The sequence below is a fragment of the Plecotus auritus genome (assembly GCF_963455305.1).
Source record: "Plecotus auritus genome assembly, chromosome: 5".
NCBI classification, from domain to species: Eukaryota; Metazoa; Chordata; class Mammalia; order Chiroptera; family Vespertilionidae; genus Plecotus; species Plecotus auritus.
The window spans coordinates 155,964,861-155,986,491 of record NC_137776.1 but is presented as its reverse complement, the minus strand read 5'-3'; the positions used below and the strand labels follow the sequence as shown (position 1 = coordinate 155,986,491).

The 21,631-nt window shown below is 44.7% G+C and overlaps 1 protein-coding gene across 1 annotated transcript in view; it reads right to left on the bottom strand.

Moving 5' to 3' along the window:
• Positions 1–307: 307 nt before the first annotated feature.
• Positions 308–21,631, bottom strand: part of LOC308248346 (phospholipid-transporting ATPase FetA-like) — a gene marked incomplete at its 5' end in the record, with an annotated part of 81,102 nt that continues 59,778 nt past the window's right edge. Inside the window, 12 exons of the mRNA XM_080668312.1 lie at positions 308–1,319; positions 1,420–1,550; positions 2,336–2,477; positions 2,653–2,898; positions 6,438–6,661; positions 8,030–8,213; positions 8,739–8,886; positions 9,274–9,379; positions 10,572–10,683; positions 11,987–12,151; positions 19,035–19,150; positions 19,742–19,930. Of these exons, the coding sequence (XP_080524438.1) occupies positions 1,134–1,319; positions 1,420–1,550; positions 2,336–2,477; positions 2,653–2,898; positions 6,438–6,661; positions 8,030–8,213; positions 8,739–8,886; positions 9,274–9,379; positions 10,572–10,683; positions 11,987–12,151; positions 19,035–19,150; positions 19,742–19,930 (1,949 nt within the window). The 3' untranslated portion in view covers positions 308–1,133. The remainder of the gene's footprint in view (positions 1,320–1,419; positions 1,551–2,335; positions 2,478–2,652; positions 2,899–6,437; positions 6,662–8,029; positions 8,214–8,738; positions 8,887–9,273; positions 9,380–10,571; positions 10,684–11,986; positions 12,152–19,034; positions 19,151–19,741; positions 19,931–21,631) is intronic.

The following is a 21,631-nucleotide window of genomic DNA, read 5'->3' as shown; positions in this document are numbered from 1 at the left end:
TAAAATCACTCAGGAAAAGTGTACAGAGAAGGATGAGCAGGGAACCTAGTGCTGAGCTTTGGGAATCAACATTGAAGGTGTGCTAAGAGAATAGAGCTATATGGTTATATTGTGGTCATACTGAGGTCAAGAAAGAGTTGAGCAGCAGGGGGCAGAAGAGTGGCATGGAGTTTAAAAAAGGAGAGAAAAAGGGGGTAAGGGAAATGCTGGTTTAATTTGAATGGGGAGGGTGGTGGGTCTGTGGTTCAATGATATTGCTTGGACTATGTTATTGTCCCTGGGGCCCCAACAGACCATACAAATCTCTCCACTCCAAAATAAGCAATTTATTGCTCCACCAACTTTTTTATAAACAATTTACCAAGTAAATACAATTTCTTCTCAAAAGAATTTTATGGAATGAAGACAAATGTTCACCAATTATGGCTATATCCCCTCAAGCAAAGATTTAATCCTCTGAAATTTCTTCCTCCCAATTCTGAGGCCCAAAAAGGTATCAGTTTTTGGGTCAAAGGCATCAAAGAGAGAAGAAGGCAAAATTTTGAGCTGTCTTTAAGGCAAGAACCACCTCCCCCCCCTTTTTTTTTGGTCCAGATACTCTCCTTCAGCTCTTATGACCATTATTTTTATAGATGTCTCCTCTTTTTGTTACCCAAGGCCAACAAAAGACTCTTCCTGAATCCCCCAGATAAACCTGAGAAGGGTGCTTGAATGGGACTGTTTGTGTGGGGCTCTAGCAAGGTTAATGGTTGTTCTGAGTATGGAAAACAGGACCCTGAGTCAGGTTCTTAGGTTCTATTTTTTTCCCTTCCTCACACTGCCCCTCTCCACCCACTACTTCCACATTTGCTTGTCTGGACTAAAACTTAGAAGGGTTGATAGAAGGGAGGCCTAAAGTCACTTTTTTCTTGAAATGCTGCAACTCTGACAGATATCTGGGAGCTCTTTCTTTACCTTTCTTTGCCTTACCTGGCACAGCCTGCTAGGGAATGAAGAGGCTGAGCCCCTGGAGTAAGAGTGGAAGTGCAGGTTTATGCTGCTTTCCCAGTGTAACTAAGCCCTCCTTACTAAGTTAGGTGAAAACAAGGGAGGAAGAGCAATGACTGACTCCTTTGGGGTTTCCCTAAAGGCCTCTACTTTCTATAAGGACTGTTTTTCTTGGGCCACTTGGACTTCATAAACATGCCAGAAGTGATGAGGGGCCCAAAGCCCTGTTTATGGGAGAATGCGTAGGCAGAACGTCGAGAGCCTGTAATTTTCAGTTTACTCCGGACTGGGAATGTCAGCGGATGTCTCATGCCATGAATTGTGTCAAAAACCTATAGCCAGAGCAGGGGGACAGAGTTTTTATCCACAGAGGCAAAGGCAAATAGGGTCATGAATTGAATTATATCTCAGTAGATTCCCTGTTCCACTCACCTTATCCACACTTAAGGGCCATAATAGTGGTTTGAGAAACTGGTACCCAATGGCAGGCAACACACAGAGGAGCACGCTGAGCATAATACTCAGCCACAGTTGTGGCACATTCAGAGTGTTCTTTGTCACACCTGCAAACAATGAGCCAGGAGGGGAAAGTCTGAACCAGAGCATAGAGGAAGGGGCTGTCAGCCAGAACTTAGATACCTCTACAGTCCAAAGAAGGAAGTTATTGATTTGGGGACAGTTTAGTCTCCTCAGAAATAATATAAATGCAAAAGAATTGCAGTGAGGTCCTTTTTACAGCCAAAGTCACTGTGAATTCACATGCCTTTGTCTCCCTCTAAAGGCCGGGCAGGACAGGAGAGTTGGAGATTGGTTATAGGAATCATGGAGCATTGGACTGGACATAAAAGTGGGATAGAGGACTTTTGGAGGAAGGAAATGAATGGCTTGATAGAGGTGGGAGCCAGCTACATCTACGTATATACTCTCCCTGTCCTCATCAGAGTGAAGATGAGAGAAGGGAAATTAATATGGGAGACAATAAGGCAGGATTCCACAGTGAAAAGAATATTGGACTGGGAACCAGGAGACCTAGATTTGAGTCATTTAAAATTTAAAAACCTTCAGTCTCTAAAATGGTGCTAATAATTCTTGCTCTGACTACCTCAGAGGATGCTTGTAAAGATCAAATTAGATAAGGAATTGAAAATGTCTTCAAACTCTATAAGGTAAAATAGTTCCCCTAGCTAGATTCTGAGTCCTTTTAGGGCAAAGGCCATGTTTTGCTCCTGTCTATCTCCACAGAGCCTAGCACATAGTAATAGCTTCTCAGTAAACATTTATTAATGTCCCACCTTACCTCCCCTCTCCAACCCCCCCCACCCCGGACACACACTGTACAGAGCCTTACCTAGGAATTGGAAGATATTGGGTAATATTACACATAAGCCATCATCACTGTACAGGAAGAATAAGATGCAAAAGTAGAAACCCAGGCTACCCCAGGTGAATAAGTGATTTATCATCGTCCAGTAGGTTGTCTCCAGGGCAATCTGAAAAACACCCTCTTATGTGCAATATTGTATAACCTGGGACCTATCAGCCACTTCCATTCTCCAATTCTATAATAGGGGATTCTCCCTTCCCACCTTCCCTCCTTGCTTCCCTCCCTCTCTTCCAGACAGCCTCCCCATCCAATGCCCTTACCCCCACCACTACTGTCCACACCTGCATTGTGACCACCCAAAGCAAGGAGGTCTGCACTATTAGGGAGAAGGACTGGTAGTCAGAGATTTCCTTCCCATCACTGCGCACTGAGTTGAAAATGGTACCCATAGGTATAAAGAACAGCACGAAGGAACTGTAGATCCCATGTACTAAACACTTCAAAAATTCCTTCTTGTTGAAATAGAGGTTGAGTTGGCCTGGCTCATACAGCTCTGGGAAGCGTAGGCTCCATGTTTCATTCACATCCTGGAAACACCAGAAGGTAAGGAGGAAAGCTCAGGAAGGTCCCATCTCCATCAGAGTAGAGGCTTCTCCCCATATTGAATCTGCTGCCAGCTGCATAGGAGCTTCCTCATGGATTACTTGAGAAGTGGGACTAGAGTACAGATCAGTGACCGCAGACACTGCTTGAAATCCTACTCTTCAGGCAAGGATCTAGTTGGTGGAAGAAAGCTAGGAGAAGGTCAAGATGGTGGGAAGGACCTAGAGGCAATGAGGATTGGGGACTTTTAGAAAGGAGGCAATTAGGATTGGGATAGCTGGAAGGGAGGATTGGATCTTGGGGTGGGGGAGGCAGTTGGGGGTATGAGTCCCCAGTTTTAAGTGTTCCAGTGGGAGGAGAGGGGGAAGCCAACGGGGACCAGAGAGTTTATTGGAGGTATCCATGTTATGTGATGCCTCTCACATTCCCATGGCTACTGGTGACTCAGGTAAGAGGATTCTCTACGTTGATGACATTGGACCATCCTCTTCTCCTAAATCTGAAACTCTGGATAACAAAGCTTGGGGCTTATTTTGAGAGGGTGTGGATCCCTAGAATTAGACCATTGAAGCTAGTTAGGACTGTTGAGTGACCCAACTCATCCCTCTTGCTCCTCTGAGGCTGGCAGCTATGTCATGGAGAATTTTCCTTCCTACCCTGCTGGAGATTGGGAACCATGATCCCATGATGTCCTCTTTCAGCTACTTTATTCCTCTTTGGAGACTCCTTTTCTATTCCATGTGCCCAGGACTGGAGGTTGAGGTAGAAGAGGAGAGAGGTAGGGCACCAGGACCTCCAATGCCCAGGATATTTCTGACATGGACAGATGGCTCCCTTGGGCTGATTCCCTATAATTCAAAGGTATCATACCCATACTCCCATGCTTAGCCTTCAAGAACCCTCATCTAGGTCTCCCTGCACTGGCTTATCTCCTTATCTCTGAATGGGTCTCTCCTCTCTTAAAGTCCCTTGCTTTATCTAGTCCTGCCCCAGTGACTATTTCCTTTCACTACTTTGGTACATACTCAAATTATTATACAGCACAATTTCCATGTTACTCTCTACAAAGATAAAATGCACGCAAGAAAGCTTGGATTTCTAAAACTGATGATTAATCTATGTGGAGGAGGATTCTTTATCCCATGATACCTCTCCAGTGATGAGCTCCCTTCCTTGCTCTGGAAATTATTCCATTTACACATGCATAGCCCAGCTCTTTCTGTCCTCCTCACTCTTGGGAATATTCCTCAAGGGCCCAGGGGCTTCAGCTCTGACTAAGGCTTGCTGCTAGTCTTACCTGGTCAAATAGACTCAAGCCCAAGACAGGGAGGCAGGTGTAGACCAGGTTGTAGAAAGTGATAAACCAGGTATCATAAACTGTCTGGAAGGATACCAAGGCAATTTCTTAGGTTCTCCTCTTCTCCAAAGTTCCAGCTCCACCTCCCAGGTCCCAGGCAGCCCTTTCTCCCCCCCCCCCTTCCCATCCCCCCTTCCCCCACCACTTATCCATCACTACACTAATTTAGAGTAGGATTTGAATTTCAGAAATCTGAGATGGCTGACTTCAGTCTCTATTGGTCCTACTCTACCTAGAACTCTGGCTATCAGGCTGAGGCAAGGCTATATCAAGTTTGTTTGTGGCCAACCTTATGAGGTTGATTTGGACCAACCCTACCATGACCGGCACTGCCCCCTCCCTGCACAGAAAGGACCCGGAGGGTGCTAGGGAATGCTAGCTATACCCCTCAGGAATGTAAACCTTTGGGCTTTTTTCTTTTTTTTTTTTTTGAGTTTTTCTTACTTATTTATTTTAACTTTTTATTTTTTTTTGCCAGTCTTTTTTTTTTTAATGGGCTTTTTTCTTTATCTGCTTTATGGCATTCAGTAGCTTCTGTAACACTGGACACTTTCTAACATTGGCAAGCAGGATAGGATAGACCCACTGACCCTTCCCTATCTAGGTGCTCCATCCTAGGGCCTAGAGAGGGCTCCTTTCCTTACTAGCCACAAGAGGTCAGCAGCAACACATACATGCACACACCTAAACCTCCCACAAACCAGACCTGCTTTGTTAGACACTGCAGGTATACAAGTCTACTACTGTCTGCTGACTAGTCCTTTTCTCTTGGAGCCAAAGGCAACAGAGGCAGTAGGGCTCTCCCAAGAGAATTGTTCCCAAGGTTGTTTCTCTTGGGAATCTTTGAGAGACTCTTGAAAAACTTCTCATAGGAAAAGGGACTACTTGGGGCATATCAAAATCCAGGTGTCACTTCTCCCCACTACTGTGGGAGAGATTTCATATTCAAATGGGGAATTAATTCATTAGAGCAGACCTAGATGCACAAGAAAATAGACAGGGCTTGCTTAAAAACCTTTCACTGAAGAAGCTATAGGTCTGGGGTGTGACTAACCACCATGATCTGCCCAATTTAGAAATTTCTGAGTTATTATAGCACTCCTTTTTCATCAGCAGAACTGTTGTAGGCAGTTAGATAGGCACGAGCTGAGTAGAAATGAGAGCCCAGGTGTAGAGGGTGCCTAGCAATGGCGAAACTACAAGCCCTTGCACAAGCACTCCCTTAACTATTAACCCCTGGAGATGACATCTAGCCTTCAGCTGTGTTTCAGTTTCAGAGCCAGAAAAGTAGCAAAACCAGATGGAATGACTGACGCCATGGCTGACATCAGGACCAGCTGCATTGACTCATGACCCCCTCTGCTCTGATGCTGACCTATCAGTGGAGACCATGACGCTGAGGAGACACACCTGGAAAGCTGATGAATCTACCTCCCGATAAAAGCCCTCAGGATGGAGGGCCCAGTGGGGATCTCTCTGAAGCACACCTGAGCCCTTCCCTTCTCCCCTCCCTCCCCCCCCCCTCCCCGTGCTCCAAGAGCCCTTCTTTTGTGTCTCTAACTTGATCCTGAGCCCACTTCTATGGCTCACTACTGCTGCCTCTGAGACATTCTAAATAAACTTCCTCTTATAGTTTTTAAAAAATCATCAGAACAAAAATAGTGTGTGGGGTTTTTGTTTTTTTCTTTTGGAGGGGGGTGTTGGGTTGGGGAAGGAGAAATAAAGGGAAGCTGTGTTTCCAAGTATGGCTAATAGGTGAACACCATAACCAGCCTACTGCCAAGACCCAGAGCCCCCTTGAGGCTTAGCCTGTTCCATAAAGATTACTTTGAATGCTTAAAAAAATAGGAAAAAAGAAAAATTCCCATTACATATGTTTGGAAACTCTAGGTCTCTTTCAGGAAAAGTTGAAAATATCTTATGGGAGAGTTCTGAAGGTAGGAGTCATGGCCAAATCAGAGCCAGGTCAGATAAATTAGGGTTTGGAAATCTAAGGCTAAGTGTAGGGTTCGGAGATGGGATAAGCATGGGTGAGGAGCTTTACAGATGGATGGCAGCATGTCAGACATTTGGTCTCTAGAGGAGAAAAAGTCTGAGCTGGCTGAAGTGGGGATGACGAGAGCAGACCCAGTTTACCAACGTGGGAAATGCCACCTGACCGCCTACCTGTGCAGAGAACCCGTTGTAGAAGGAATACCAGAAGTGCAGCAGAGTGAAGGCAAAATTTTTGTAAAAGAAGTAGCTGAGAAACTTGCACATGCGATTATAGGACCAGCGGCCGTGGACCAAGAGTAGACGCTGAAGATAGCAGAACTGGGAGAAGGTGAAGTCACTGTTGAGCATGGCCTGCATTCCCTCCTGGCCACTAATACCGACCCCAATGTGGGCAGCTGCAAAAAAAACCCCAGGAGCTTCTCAGTCACAGATGTTGAAAATGTAAAAGGAAGGCTGAGGTCATGTTGTACAAGTCCCTTATTTTACATTTGGAAAACAGTTAGACTCGGCTCAATATGGCACTTAGGGCAGTTCCTCCTTAGTGGACTGCCCCACAAGTCAGAAAACAGCTCCTTCATCTGCACTGTTTTGGATGCTGCTGCTCAAGAACGCCTGTCATGTCTAGTTTTAGAAACGGTCTTGAATGGTTTTTGCACCTGCTATAGCCATCTGGGCTCTGTCTTACTGCCCAGATGTTGAAGTAAACATTTCTTCATATCTCTTGAAGCCACTTAAATCAATTAGAAATGCAGGATAGATGCCAATCTAACACAATATTTAATTATCTAAGTTTATCTAAGCAGCTAAAATCCAACTGTTGGGAGGAATAAGTGATCTACTACTTTGTTACTGTTCTTCAGGAAGTCTAAGGTGACTTTTTCTGGATAAAAAAGATAACATGGAAGTTCCTAAAACTTTTAATTAGTCTGTTGTAGTGTAGGTCAAATTCATTGATTTTTCTGGCACAAAACTATTGCATTGCTTAATGGATAATTAAAAACACTAAGGTCCTAAAAAACAGATACATTCTAGAAACTGGGGGAGAGAGAAAGAACACTTCCTAGTGGAATATCTGCTAGTGTTTCCTGTATGGAGGGAGGCTGGACTGGAGGACCTCAAGATGTTGTCCACATCTCATAGAACTACAAGCTGTTGGAGGCTAACAACATTCAGCTGAAATTAAAACCAGTTTCAGCCATTTGTTTCTATTGGTCCAAAGTATCAGTGAGTCTGCTATTCTCTCCCAGCCAGAGGAGTCCGGGCAAGCTCTCTAGAACACTGCCTTAGGGAGGAAAAGATCCCTGCATTGGGCCTCGCCGTTAATTTCCTGGTTGGGCGGCCCTGTCTTCAGCCTAACTTTGCTCAGGCCTAAAGCCTTCAAAAAAGGAACAGGTTATGACTCCTGTCCAGGGGTCCTTTCTGTGGGCTTTGATGCCATCTCAGAAAGATAGTGTGGTAGTAGCACAGCCTGTTCTGTGTATAGATGCATGGGTTCTTATGGGAGCTGTGTGCATCTATATGTGTATAAGTGTTAAGGATATGAATCTAAATGTGCATGCATACCTCTGGGTATGGGCTGATGTATACTGTATATGTGTAAATAAATGGGAATGCAGGTATAGAGGAGCATGAATGTAGTTGAAAAACAGTATCAATGTACAATATAGTATATGCTATACAGGAGTGTGAGCCAGTAACACAGTGTCACCCAGATCAGTTTTGCCAGTAGAGGAAGGAAAGGGCAAGCCTGGGGGCTCACATGCCTTTGATCATGCCGACATCATTGGCCCCATCCCCGATGGCCAGTGTCACCACCTTCTTGTACTTCTTCACCAGCTCTACCACCTGGGCCTTCTGAAGGGGTGTCATCCGGCAGCAGATCACCCCCTTGCACATGCATGCTGCTCGCAGCAGTTCCAACTCCAGGTTCCCTTCTAGAGCACAGGCCTGCAGCACCAGGGCACACCCACATTTCAGGCTGCCCAAAAGGTTCTCAGGGCAGGACCTTCCTAGGCCCCTCCCCTCCCCTCCATACTCTCCTGTACTACAGAGAGAGGTCAGGCATAGCTGTTCCCAAGGTGCTCTATCCCAAGGGTCCTAGGCATCCTCACATCTGACCCAGCCTCCAGCAGGAAACCAGTCAGGGTCTCTCACTGGGTCTAATCAGTTGACTGGGCTATAAAGCAAATTTCCTTTTGGAGGACCTGGTTCTGCTCACTTCCCCCCTTCCCCTAAGTGACAGGCCACATCAGTAGTAAAGAATTTGGATAAAGAAGGAATGTACTCTTGGCTTCCCCGCCCTCATTATTCCTGCCTAGAGAAGGCTTGGGAAAGGTGTTTGTCAGGCATGAGCACCTGAAAGGAGGAGGAATGGGGTGGCTCATGGGTCTTGAAATTTCCCTGAAGTGGGCTGGACCTAGGAAAAAAGATCCTTGAAGGAAGAGAACAGAGCTGTAGCTCTGTGTTGCCCACCAGACTGTAGCCATTGATGATCAAGCCATAGTTGCCACTGGGCTCCTCCTCAGGTATCCTGACAGGCATTTTGGGCTTCGTGGCGAGGTACCTATTTACTGGGTCTGATTCCAATAGAGACTCAGGTTTCATCTTGTATAATGCTGACCTGAAAACCAAGAGGAGTGGTCAGTGTCTGACCTGAAGCCCCAGAACTTCGGAAGGAAAATGTGCCCCAGAGTGAAAGTGGGCAAGATGGACATAGAGCCTCTGAAAAGCACCAGCCAGGATGTCCGACTTGAGACCTGCCACTGACTTAGGTCCCTGACCATTCACACACCATACTTCACCTCCCCTCCCACCCTACCCCCACACTCCAACCTCTTGAACCCTAATGCTTATTCACAAAATTCTCTCAAATATTTTAGGTTTTTTGTTTCACCCCTCCCCCATTTCTCTTCTATTCCTTCTGGTAGTGTGGGGGTCACACTGGGTGAAGAGGTGGGTGGGAACTCTTGTGTCCAGGGACAGGCTGTGGCAGCTCTCTCATCTATACCTGAGTTCTTTCTCAACAGTCTCATCATCCTTGCCTTCCACGAAAAGCAGCCCATCCATTTCATCCTCAAATATGTTAGAGGCATAGGCAATGTTCACAGCAGTCTCTGCAGGGAAGGGGGACACAGGTCACACTTTCACTGGAACTGGGTGTTTTCACAGTATACAGTTACACAGACACTAACCGTGGGCTACCGAGCCCATTTGTCCACATTTGCCATGGATGCAGAGTGCGTTTTTCACGAGTCAGTGGAGACCATATTCAAACATACACAGAAGACTATCTACTTGGTAGAGACTTGTGAGTTATTTATTGATAGCTAGAATTATTCTGGCTTAGCCTTCTCTACAAAGCCTTCCAGTTTCTTAAAGCAATTTCAGTTTGTATCCACTTCTCCAGGCAATCAGGATGTATTTCCTTGAACAGAACTATGCACATTTCTATGCTGGATTTTATGAGAGACTGAGATGTTTAGGTTGTAGTGTTTCCTTTACATCAAGAAATCTGAAATTCAGAATAAATTCATACTAAAGAAAAAAAAATTAAGTCCTGAACCCTGGCTGGAAGTGGTATTAATAGTCAGAGGAGAGTTGCAATTGTCAGAAAAACTTTCTTGGAGAAAGGCTTTGAGGATGAATAAGACTTGTCTAGGGGAAGAAAAACATTTCAAATGGGGAAACAACTCAAACAGAGGCGCTACAGGAGAAATTAGTTTGTTTTGGGACATATTGGAGGTAATGGTCGCATTAGGATGGAAATAAGGATGTGTAGGCAATAGATTATCAAGGTCTGCAGGGCCAGACAGTAGAGTTCCACCTACCATGTAGAGTCACTGTAGGGACCTGAGCAGAGGAGTAACATCATAAAAGTAGAATGTTTTAGGTTGTTTGTAGGTTATACTAAAATGAGTAAGGGCAAGAAACAGAGAAGTTTTTGCAAAAGTTCAGCCAGCAGGGGGACAAAGGCCGAAAGAGGGTGGTGACATAGCCAAGAGGATTTTCAGAGGAACTGATGAGACACGGTGAGAGAATGAATCTTTGGGACAACAGAGAGGGTACAGTCAAAGACAACTCTAGAATTTTTAGCTTGTGAGCTCCTCGATGACAGACATCTGTGTCCTCTGCCTAATACAGCAACTAGCATAAAGTATGTAGTTAGCAAATTGTATGTAGGACTGGAATTGTCCTAATGGACTTGACCTGGGTATTTTTCAAATAAATGAATAAGAAAAAAAGAAAAGGAAGAAATGGCTAAGGTGGATTGGGAACATGATTATCAGGTGAGGTACTCCCCTTTACCTTGCTTATCTCCAGTTAAAACCCAGATTCTGATTTTGGCTTTGTTCAGCATTTTGATTGTCTGAGGTACTTCATCTTGCAGCTTATCTTCTATGGCTGTGGCCCCTAAGAGCTTCGAACAGAGATAGCAACAAGTGAGGAGAAAGGAGAGTCACAGCATTTAATGCTACCCAACAATTCAATGGGCACTTCAGCATCCTCTGTAGTAAGCTGGCCCTGTCCTGGCATGAGGAACCCAATAATATAAAACTCAGCACACTCTACCTCTCAACAGATGTAGCTTTTCAACCACACGCTGAAATCAAATTTGGAAACATAGAATATTAGGGACCAGAGAGGGAAAAGACTTGCCCAAGTCATTCATGATGCTTTGTACCACTTCTAAACCATTTGTTTCTCAACATACTTTCACTTCTCTCTGGATTCACAGCATGCTTCCTGCCTTTGGTCTCCAAAAGCAATGGGTTCCAGATAAAGGACCCCCTACATCCCATTCCAGTTTTTATTTCAACCCTACAAGAGCTTGGGTGGACCTCTTTTGTTTGTACCTACTATAGCCCTCTAAGGTTTTTAAGGCCTTTACCCATGAAAAGGGAAATAGCTAGATTAAAAGCTTCTGAGTCCTCAAATGCTTCTCTGTCTCATGTCCTTTAAGTCTCTCCTCCTTACTTGCGCTGTTCCAGCCACCCCAGCTGTCTTGCTGTTCATTTAACAAGATAAGCCTGCTTCTGTTTCAGGGTCTTTTTTCTTGCCATTTCTTCTGTCAAGTTAATCCCAAAGAGACCTGCTTGGGTTGCCTGGCACATAGGAGGAATTTAATAAATATGCCAAATGAATGAGAGAATATTTTTGTCTTAAGTCTTCCATCAATTAGTTCTGGACTATATAATCTGTGCTTTATTCAGATCCTGATTTCTCCCAGATGACTTAGCTTCTGTGAGCAGATTTGGGATAAGAAACATTGCCAGAGTCCTACTTGGTTTGGCTCAATGGATAGAGTGTAGGCCTGCGGACTGAAGGGTCCCAGGTTCGATTCCGATTAAGGGCACGTACCTTGGTTGCAGGCTCCTGGCCCTGGCAACCAATCAATGTGTCTCTTTCACATCAGTGTTTCTCTCTGTCTCTCCCTCTCCCTTCCACTCTCTCTAAAAGTCAATGGAAAAAATATCTTTGGGTGAGAATTTAAAAAAAAGAAAAAAGAAACATTGCCAGAAAGATGAAATTTATAACTAGTGCATTTTTTCATTATTTATGGATTTCAAAGATCCAGGGCATTCTGAATTAGCTTGGATTCAGTATCCAGTATCCAGAGCGAGCCTGCAGCTATTGTTTTGCTGGCAGCCACTCTCAGAGCCCTTGCTCATTGGCTGACCACCATCCCCCATCGTGCCTGTCCCTGGCTTCCTCCCACTAACCGTCAAGTCTTTTTCGACCTCTTCATAGACACTTGATATTTTACTTTCCCGGTCCTCCAAAGACAAGCAGACTTCACTGTGTTTCCTATACCAGGCATGGAAGAACGACTTGTCCAGTTCTCGGTAGGCCACAACAAGGGTGCGAAGGCCTTCACTGGCAAATTCCTGGAAGACATGTATGTGTACTGAGTGGACCTGGGCTGGGATAGGGCTAAGTCCAGGGAGCGGCAACTGACTCCACAGGCCCCGTCTATCTGCAAAATAGGGTTTAATAGTTAGTACCATGGGGCAAGTACCTACCCTAACCAGAAAGCAACTGCTGAGCTTTCTCAGCAAAATGAAGGATTGAGCCAGCAGAGTTGGGGGCAAAGTTTGAGAGTACTGACAGAAGGTTTTAGCTTCTATCTGTAATTAGTTAATTTGCAGTGCGACCATAGGAAAAACCAAGCCTTCTAGATTTATTTCTTGTAAAATTCAGCCCCTACAGAGAAGTTAATGATGTCTATAATATGAAAATGAAGGGAGTAAAAAGAAAAAAGTTCTTATAAAAAAAAAGTTGTTATAAAAAGGTGTTTCTATTTTTGACAAGCATACATTCATTTTATTTTCCTGTCTCTGACATCCTTCATTGAGCATTCAATGAACATCTCAAATAGCACACATATTACATATTTGTCTACAGCTGGTTGACTCAGCAGTGTTAGTGAGGCCACTGCTGAAATGCTTTCTGGGTGAGCTAGCATCTTTTTACTCTGTGGCCAATGAGATATATTCTAACCATAGTTTGCTGTCTTGCAGAAGTATAGTCCTGCTCACAAGGAGGGCTGGATGAGAATGTGGGTGGTTTAGGGTAGAACTCAACTGAAGGTGGGTCAGAAACAGATTTTGTGTACTGAGAATTGCACATGAATAATAATTCTACATGATCACTGTTATAGTGAGCTTCAAAACAATTCACTTTTGCATTATAAGAACAAAGAGAAATATAATTTATCATCTTGATATTTTGCTCTTAGTTCCCTGTGTAACTCCTGAGTGCTTGATGTTAGCTGTCAGGTGAAATTAACATAAAGCAGTATATGTAAGGATGCCATCTTTTAAACCTCTGTACTGTTGGCAGGTGAAGCTATGAAACAGAAGGTTGAGAGAAGATCTTAGAAACTTCTTAAGAAGAAAAAAAACGGCAGAAACTGATTTTGCATAGGATACTGATAACAGGAGTTGGCAAGCTTAACAATACACTGACAGGTTATTTTTAAAATATATATATTTTTTATTGATTTCAGAGAAAAAGGGAGGGAGGGAGGGAGAAAGAGAGAGAGAGAGAGAGAGGGGGGAATATCAATGATGAGAGAGAATCATTGTTTAGCTGCCTCCTGCACACCCCCCACCGGGGATCAAGCCCACAACCTGGGCATGTGCTCTTGACTGGAATCGAACCCGGGACCCTTCAGTCCACAGGCCAACGGTCTATCCACTGAGCCAAAATGGCTAGGGCCACTGACAGATTCTTAACCCTTCAAAAAATAATTTAGCAGCCCATGTCAATGTCAACAGTATTTCTTATTATCCCTTCTGTTTTAATTTTCTTTTCTGATGGGCAAACTAGGGCTCTGGGGCAAAATCCCGACTGCCACTTATTTTTGTATGGACCGTTTGCTGATCTCTGTCCTAGAGGTTCTAGAACTATGCTTCTGCATGTGTAGGTTTTTGCAGCTTAACTCATAGGTTTATCATCAGTGGTTAATAGATTGTAATGTAGTCAGGCTTCACTATGGGTTTCTGTTAGGTTGGTATAGGAAGCAGGTCAAAAGATCTGAAACCGTTTTATGAAGCAAGTCTGTGGAAATGCTAAGAAGATAACCTAATTCATGTGTTCTAGAAGGTTTAAAGATAAGAGTTTTCAGACTAGCCCATAAAAAATACTGTGGCCTATTGGAACCAGTGTAAGACATAAGAACCATCTTGTGTGGGATATTTAGCTAACTTTTATTTTTTAAAATATGTTTTTTACTGATTTTTAGAGCAAGAGGGAAAGGAGAGAGATAGAGAGATAGAAACTTTGATGAGAGAGAAACATCATTGATGGGCTGCCTCCTGCATGCCCCTTGACTAGGAATCGAACCATTAGCCTCTTGGTTCATGAGTCGATGCTCAACCACTGAGCCACACCAGCTGGGCTTAACCAACTTTGAAAACACTTGAGATATAATGTAGATAACATAAAACTCAGTCTTTTGAATTATACAATTCAGGTTTAAAAAAAAATATTTATCCATAAAGTTGTGCAACCATCATTAGTATCTAATTCCAGAATATTTTCATCACCCCCGAAAGAAACCCCATTAGTAGTCATTCCCATTCCCTTTTCTCCAAATCCTGGCAACCACTAATCTACTTTCTGTCTCTACAGATTTGCCTATTCAGCACATCCTATCTAATAAAAGAGTAATATGCAAATTAACCATCACCCCGCTACACCCACAAGCCACGCCCATCAGCCAATCAGGAGCAAGTATGCAAATTAACCCAATCAAGATGGTTGTAGCCACGGAGTGAGCAGGAGGCTTGGGTTTCCCTGGCAATGGAGGAAGCCAAGCTTTCTGCACACCCTGGCAGGCCCAAGCCTCCACTCAAGGCTACAAAGTTTCAATTATAGAAGATAAATAAATCCCAACAAAATGGCGGCAGCCACGAAGCTGGAGAGAGCAGGAGGCTTGAGTTGCCCCCGGCGATGGAGGAAGCCAAGCTTTCCGCACACCCTGGCAGGCCCAGGCCTCCACTCAAGGCTACAAAGTTTCAATTATAGAAGATAAATAAATCCCAACAAAAATGGCTGGGGCTGCGGAGCAAGCAGGAGGCTTGGCTCCACTCAAAGCTACAAAGTTTCAATTATAGAAGATAAATAAATCCCAGATACCAGGGCCTCAGCTTGGGTCGCCGGGGGGCGTGGCCAGCCTGCAAACCACCAAGTCCCCTCGCCCAGACCGCCCCATGCCCCAAGGGAACCCCCATCCTGATCCGGGACACCCTTCAGGGCAAACCAGTTGGCCCCCACCCATGCACCAGGCCTCTATCCTATCTAACAAAAGAGTAATATGCAAATTGACCATCACTCCAACACACAAGATGGCTGTCCCCATGTGGACACAAGATGGCTGCCACAAGATGGCCAGCAGGGGAGGGCAGTTGGGAGGGACCAGGCCTGCAAGGAAGGGCAGTTGGGGGTGATCAAGCCTGCAGGGGAGGGCAGTTAGGGGTGACCAGGCTGGCAGAGGAGGGAAGTTGGGGGCGACCGGGCCTGCAGGGGAGGGCAGTTAGGAGCAAACAGGCTGGCAGGGGAGCAGTTAGGCATCAATCAGGCTGGCAGGGGAGTGATTAGGGGGTGATCAGGCAGGCAGGCAGAAGCGGTTAGGGCAATCAGGAAGGCAGGCAGGTGAGCAGTTGGGAGCCAGCAGTCCTGGATTGTGAGAGGGATGTCTGACTGCCCGTTTAGGCCTGATCCTACAGGTGCACTGGGCCCACCACCAGGCATGGGAAAGCGGAGTCCAGGCAGGAGCAGCTCGAGCGCATGTGGCTGGGTGGCCTCGGGGGCCATGCAGATGGATGGACCGCTCTGGATGGTGCCGGCAGGCTATGCAGAGGGCTGCAGAGCTGTTAGGGCAGTGGCCCGTGGGGTCAGCGAGGCTGGGGTAGGCTCCAGGTCCTCAGGCACCTCCGGGGGAGCGTGGCCATCCAGAATGGGAGAGAAAGCCCTTCTTTCCGGAAGAACACAATGGTTTAAACGTGCATAGAGAAACTGCAGCGGTACTGACATGGCTATGTCAGTTCCCTGAGCTGCCTGTCAGTGCCCGACCGCAGGCTTCACTGTGGGGCATAGGCCCGGATGTGGGCCAGGGCATGGCCTTGGCAGCCAGACTCACCCCCAGCGTCGCCTCAGCATCACGACTTCATGACGTCACCCGCAAGTGGCCATTGTTGCTGGTTTGTGGGCCCCAGTGAGTCGGCAAGATGTGTGCTCAGGGCAGTGCTCTCTGTGTTTCCGCTGAAAGGACACCGTATGTGATGGGTGCTGTTGATTCCTTAAGGTTGAAATGGGGCAGCTTGAACTTGCTTACGTGATTTTTTCTCCATATTTTACCGCACAGTCTTCTCGGGCTCAGGGAACCGGCAGCCACTGGAGCACCAGCTTGGCCATCCCACACAGCCAGACGCCACCAGGAAGCACAGAAATGCCAAAGCCCCAATGGAACCCGTCGCGAAACAGACCCCAGTTCACATACTGGAGCGGAAACAAGAAAACAGCGGCACCTGTTGGACCTCAGCTGGGACTGTGCCCACAGGTCCGTCTGCAGGGTTCCTGCACCCTGGCCATGGCCCAATGGCTGAGGAAGCTCTGCAAGCCTTGATTCTGGAGTTACAGATCTTAGCAAATAGGCAGGTGCACAAAGGTGGAGTGGAAAATAGCAAGGTTGGACTGTGTGTGAGTGTGTGCATTTATACACATACTAGATGCCTGGTGCACGAAATTCGTGCATGTGTGTGTGTGTGTGTGTGTGTGTGTGTGTGTGTGTGCCCCCAACTGCCCTCCCCTGCAGGCCTGGTCGCCCCCAACTGCCCTCCCCTGCAGGCTTGGTTGCCCCCAACTGCCCTCCCCTGCAGGCCCGGTCACCCCCAACTGCCCTCCCCTGCAAGCCTCGTCTCCCCCAACTGCCCTCCCCTGCAGGCCCAATTCTCCCCAACTGCCCTGCCAGCCTAGTCCCCCCCCCAACTGCCCTCCCCTACAGGCCTGATCGCCCCAACTGCCCTCCCCTGCCGGCCATCTTGTGGCAGCCATCTTGTGTCCACATGGGGGTGACCATTTTTGACCACATGGGGGCAGCCATCTAATGTGTTGGAGTGACGGTCAATTTGCATATTACTCTTTTATTAGATAGGATATGCCCATTTCCCCCAGTCTTTTTCTGAGCTGTTTGAGACCATGCTCTACACATGACAGGATGCCCGGATATTCCCCTGTGTATTTCCCAAAAGCAGACACTCCTACATAATAATTCTCCACCCAACCACGTGAGGAAATCTCCATTCAAATGGTATTAAGGTTCAATACACAGACCCCATTTGAATTTTGACAACTGTGTCAACAATGTTCCCCACTCCCCCACCCCCAGAATCCCATCCACTTAGGATGGGTTTCTGTCATCCTGTCCCTGACAGTTTTTCAGTTTTAATTAAAGATCATAGACTTTTGGCCTAAAAAAAACATTTAAATAAATAAAAATAAAGAAAGACCCACTGGCACTCTGAGTTAGGAGCCAGCAGTCCCGGATTGTGAGAGGGATGTCCGACTTCTGGTTTAGGCCTGATCCCTGCTCTGAGTTAGGAGCCAGTGGTCCCGGATTGCGAGAGGGATGTCCAATCCCTGTGGGATCAGGCCTAAACCGGCAGTTGGACATCCCCTGAAGGGTCCCAGATTGGAGAGGGTGCAGGCCGGGCTGAGGGGCCCTCCCCGCCCCCCTGCACGAATTTCATGCACCAGGCCACTAGTTTTATATAAATGAAATTATACAACATGTGGCCTTTTGTGACTGGCTTCTTGCACAATGCTTTCAAGGTTCATTCACATTGTAGCATGTATGAGTATGTCATCCCCCCCCTTTTTTTTTAAATCCTCATCTGAGGACATATATATTGATTTTAGAGGGAGAGGCAGGGAGAGAGAGAGAGAAACAATATGAGAGAAACATCAATTGGTTGCCTCCTGTACGTACCCTGATCAGGGATCAAACCTGCAACTTTTCAGTGTATGGAACAATGCTCCAACCAACTGAGAGTCACAATGACCAGGGCTATGTCATTTCTTTTTGTGCCTGAATAATTCATTGTATGAAGACACCACATTTTGTTTATCCATTCATCCATTGATGGACATTTGGGTTGTTTCTACTTTTTTGCTATTGTGAATAATGCTGCTATGAACATTTGTGTATAAGTTTCTATGTGGATGTATATTTTTATTTCTCTTGGAAGTATGCCTAGCAGTGGAATTGCTGGGTCATATAATAACTCAACATCTAATATTATCAAGAACTGCCAGACTGTTTTCCAAAATGGCTCCATTATTTTATATTCCCATAAGCAATGTATGAAGGTTAAAATTTCTCTACATCTTTGTCAGTACTTACTATTGTCTGGTCATCTTTGTTATTTTAGCTACCCCAGTGATGTAAAGTAGTATCTATGGTTTTGATTTGTATTTTTTTGATGGCTAATGATATTAAATATCTTTCATGTGCTTATTGGCCATTTGTTCAGACTTCTGACTATGTGTTAAATATAGTCAAGCCAAAATGTCCCAAATAGCATGTTCTCTAATATATTTCCTCTTTAAATATTTTTTTCTGATCTACCTCTTCCTCATCCCATTCCATGCCCTATTCCCCCAACCCTCTATATATCCAGGTGTAAGGGTAGACACTCCAGAGAATATGGATTTAGTTTTCCTTCCTAGTGCTAGCACACTGGAGCCACTCTCTGATATATCTCAAATCCAAGAGGTTGGATGTGGAGTGGGATAGGTAGAGGGGAGGTAGCCTTGGTGATTCTAATTCTGTGGTCAACAGGATGGTATAAAACAGTCCCCTAAACAGCTCAGGCCTGGCGATTTCTGCTCCATGCCCTAAAAACAATCTAATCTCATCATGGCTGGTGGGATGGGGCCTCCCATACCAGCAGACCTATTCTGAAGCAAATTCTAGGTCTGACCATCAGACCTCCAAAGCCAGGAATTAGAACTATTCTGATGTGGTAAGTGGTCCCACTGACATAATCCTTGTTATGCTCTTGGGATCCTGTGCCATCCAACTCCTTGACAATGTGGTCAGTGAGAATCCCACAGATTGAGGTAGTTTTTATTCTTCCATCAATTAAAGAGACACAGACACCAATATACACCCATATAGAAACACGACAGAGGGACACATGTGGACACATATCCAGGTACACAGAACCACCCTCAGCTTCCCTCCCCTACAACCTACACACTTACATCTAAATGTTCCATGGTCACATCTCTGAGGGGTGTACAGGATGGAAGAAGCAGCTGACAAAGGATGGTGTCTGCTCCCTTGCAGAACAACATTATCCGATCTTCAGGTGTCTTCACTAAGAATAAGCAAAGTAACCATATAGGCCCACTGTTAGAAGAACTTGTCTGGGCCACTGAGGGATAGCAGGTAAGTGATATGGTGAAGGCTGGTGAGAATGAGAGAGCACTTTATGAAATCAGTTCTTCCACGGGTTAAATATCACCTGTGGAAGACTAATGCAGATCCACATTTAGCTTCTCAAGTCTGAGTTCCATACTAAGGCTCACACCTAGTAAGTACCAAGGATGAAGAATGACCCAAACTAATTGAGCAAAAGATAGTATAAATTTCCCCTATATTTCTGCCCCCATCTCTTACTCCAGGTTCAGTCTTTATGGATTTTATCTTAGCTTTAAGGGTTTTTATAAGGCACTACTCAGGAAAACTAAAGAAGGGCCCTTACATATGGTAGCAAGCCCCCTTTGTGTTTAAATATAAAGATATGTAACAGAGAAAGTGGAAATGGCTGTGCGTTAGTATTTGAGGCATGGTACCTGTGAGAAGGCATGTGAGTGGGAGAAAACATGTATGTGTAAAGAGAAAGTCAATGTGTAAAAGTATATGAAAGACAAATAAGGAGAGAGGACCTACTGGGAGGGGCACCTACCAATAACAGACATCCTCTTGCGCACATTGCTGAAGTCCAAAATAGCCAGCAGATGGTAGACTTTGGTTTTTCCCATTTCAACTACCGTGATTGTCTCAGGCGAACGGGAACGCAACACAAAGCCGAAGTTCCTGGCAGCAGTAACCAAGGCACCTTCATCTGGGGACTGAGCCTGGTATACCAGCTCACCTGGCAGGAGAGAAGAGAGCAGCGAAAGCCCACAGAGAGGTGCAACTGAAGTCCACCCAGAAGTGACACTGTCTTCCAAATTGTTTACATAAAGATGGCGCCCAAGAGGGCACATTTTTCTTTAAAAATTCCTCATAGTTTGGCCCTAAAAGGCCAGGTTGTATAGAACAAGTCAAATTGTTTTCTTTCCAATATTTTCAACTCATTTCACAGGCCTGAGTTAGTATTACAGAGGTACATGGTACATGCAACATATACAGATGAACAAGGACATAGGTAGTTATTTTCCACCTTTAATGGATAAAGATGGCTTAGGGGGCTTGTTAAAAATGCAAGTTCCTTGGCCTATCAAAACTTACTAATTCAGACTCATAAAATCTCAGAGGAGGGCCCAAGAAATAGAATTTTCAACAGGTCTCCTTTGTGAGTTTCATGCAGATGGTCCTGCATAAAGTGCTCCTGTATAAGACTGGCCAAACTTTAAATAAATACTGCTAAATGGTAATAATATTGATGGTTTAATAAACAATTTAAAAATATATATGAATGAGTACTGTCATCTTTGAAACTCTCATCTTGGGAAGCTAAATGACTTACTTTGTCCAATCAGTCTTTCAATCTGATATTACTCAAGACATTTCTTGAGTTCCTCTTTTAGTTCCTCTTTCACTACAACCTGAGATATATTTTGGATTATTTATATTCTGAAGGACAATTTAATTTTTAAAAACAGTTATTAAGCCCTGACCGGTTTGGCTCAGTGGATAGAGAGTTGGCCTGCGGACTCAAGGGTGCCAGGTTCGATTTCGGTCAAGGGCATGTACCTTGGTTGAGGACACATCCCCAGTAGGGAGTGTGTAGGAGGCAGCTGATCCATGTTTCTCTCTCATCAATGTTTCTAACTCTCTATCCCTCTCCCTTCCTCCCTGTAAAAAATCAATAAAACATATTTTTTAAAAAATCAAAAAACAGTTATTAATAATCAGAGTCTAATACTTGTGAATGAGGTAGGTGGGGAGTATAATTTTAGGTCAGCCATAAGGTATATCTATGGGACAATAAGACTATTTCCTACTGTATTTCTTTTTCATTCAAGGTATAGTAAACAAAGTCCAAATATGCTCCAAGCAATAGCAGCTTTTGGAATGTGAAGCTGGAGAGGTGGGGTGGGAGCTCATGGGGTCAGGAGACGTGAAATTTGGGTTCCTATTTCACCTCTGCCATTCTTATGGGATTTTAAGAAAGTCATTTAATTTCTTTTAGTTTCAGTTTCCTTGAAAACTGGGTTCATTTTTCATTTTTTGCTTACCTCAGAGGGCCGTTGTAAAGATTGTAGGAGATAATATAAATGAAAACAATTTATAAAACTGTAAAGTAATCAAGTAGAAGTATTATATAAAGAGTATATTAACTTTAAAGGATGTGATTTATTCAGTTGCTTAAGTTCTTTTTTGTTAAGAAAAAAGTCTTAATTTATAATTGGTCATTTCTCATTGTTTCTAAAAAAGGTTTGGATAAATTCCTGGATAATATAGTTATACAGGTTGAAGCAAAAGTAGGTTTATAGTTGTTTGTATAGAAAATAATACAATAATAAATGATAATACAAGAATAAACTGTGTTTCACATATCCACATCTACTGTTGCCCCACCCTGTATTTCATTACTAAAGAAACTAGGATATGTGGGGATACCTTTAAA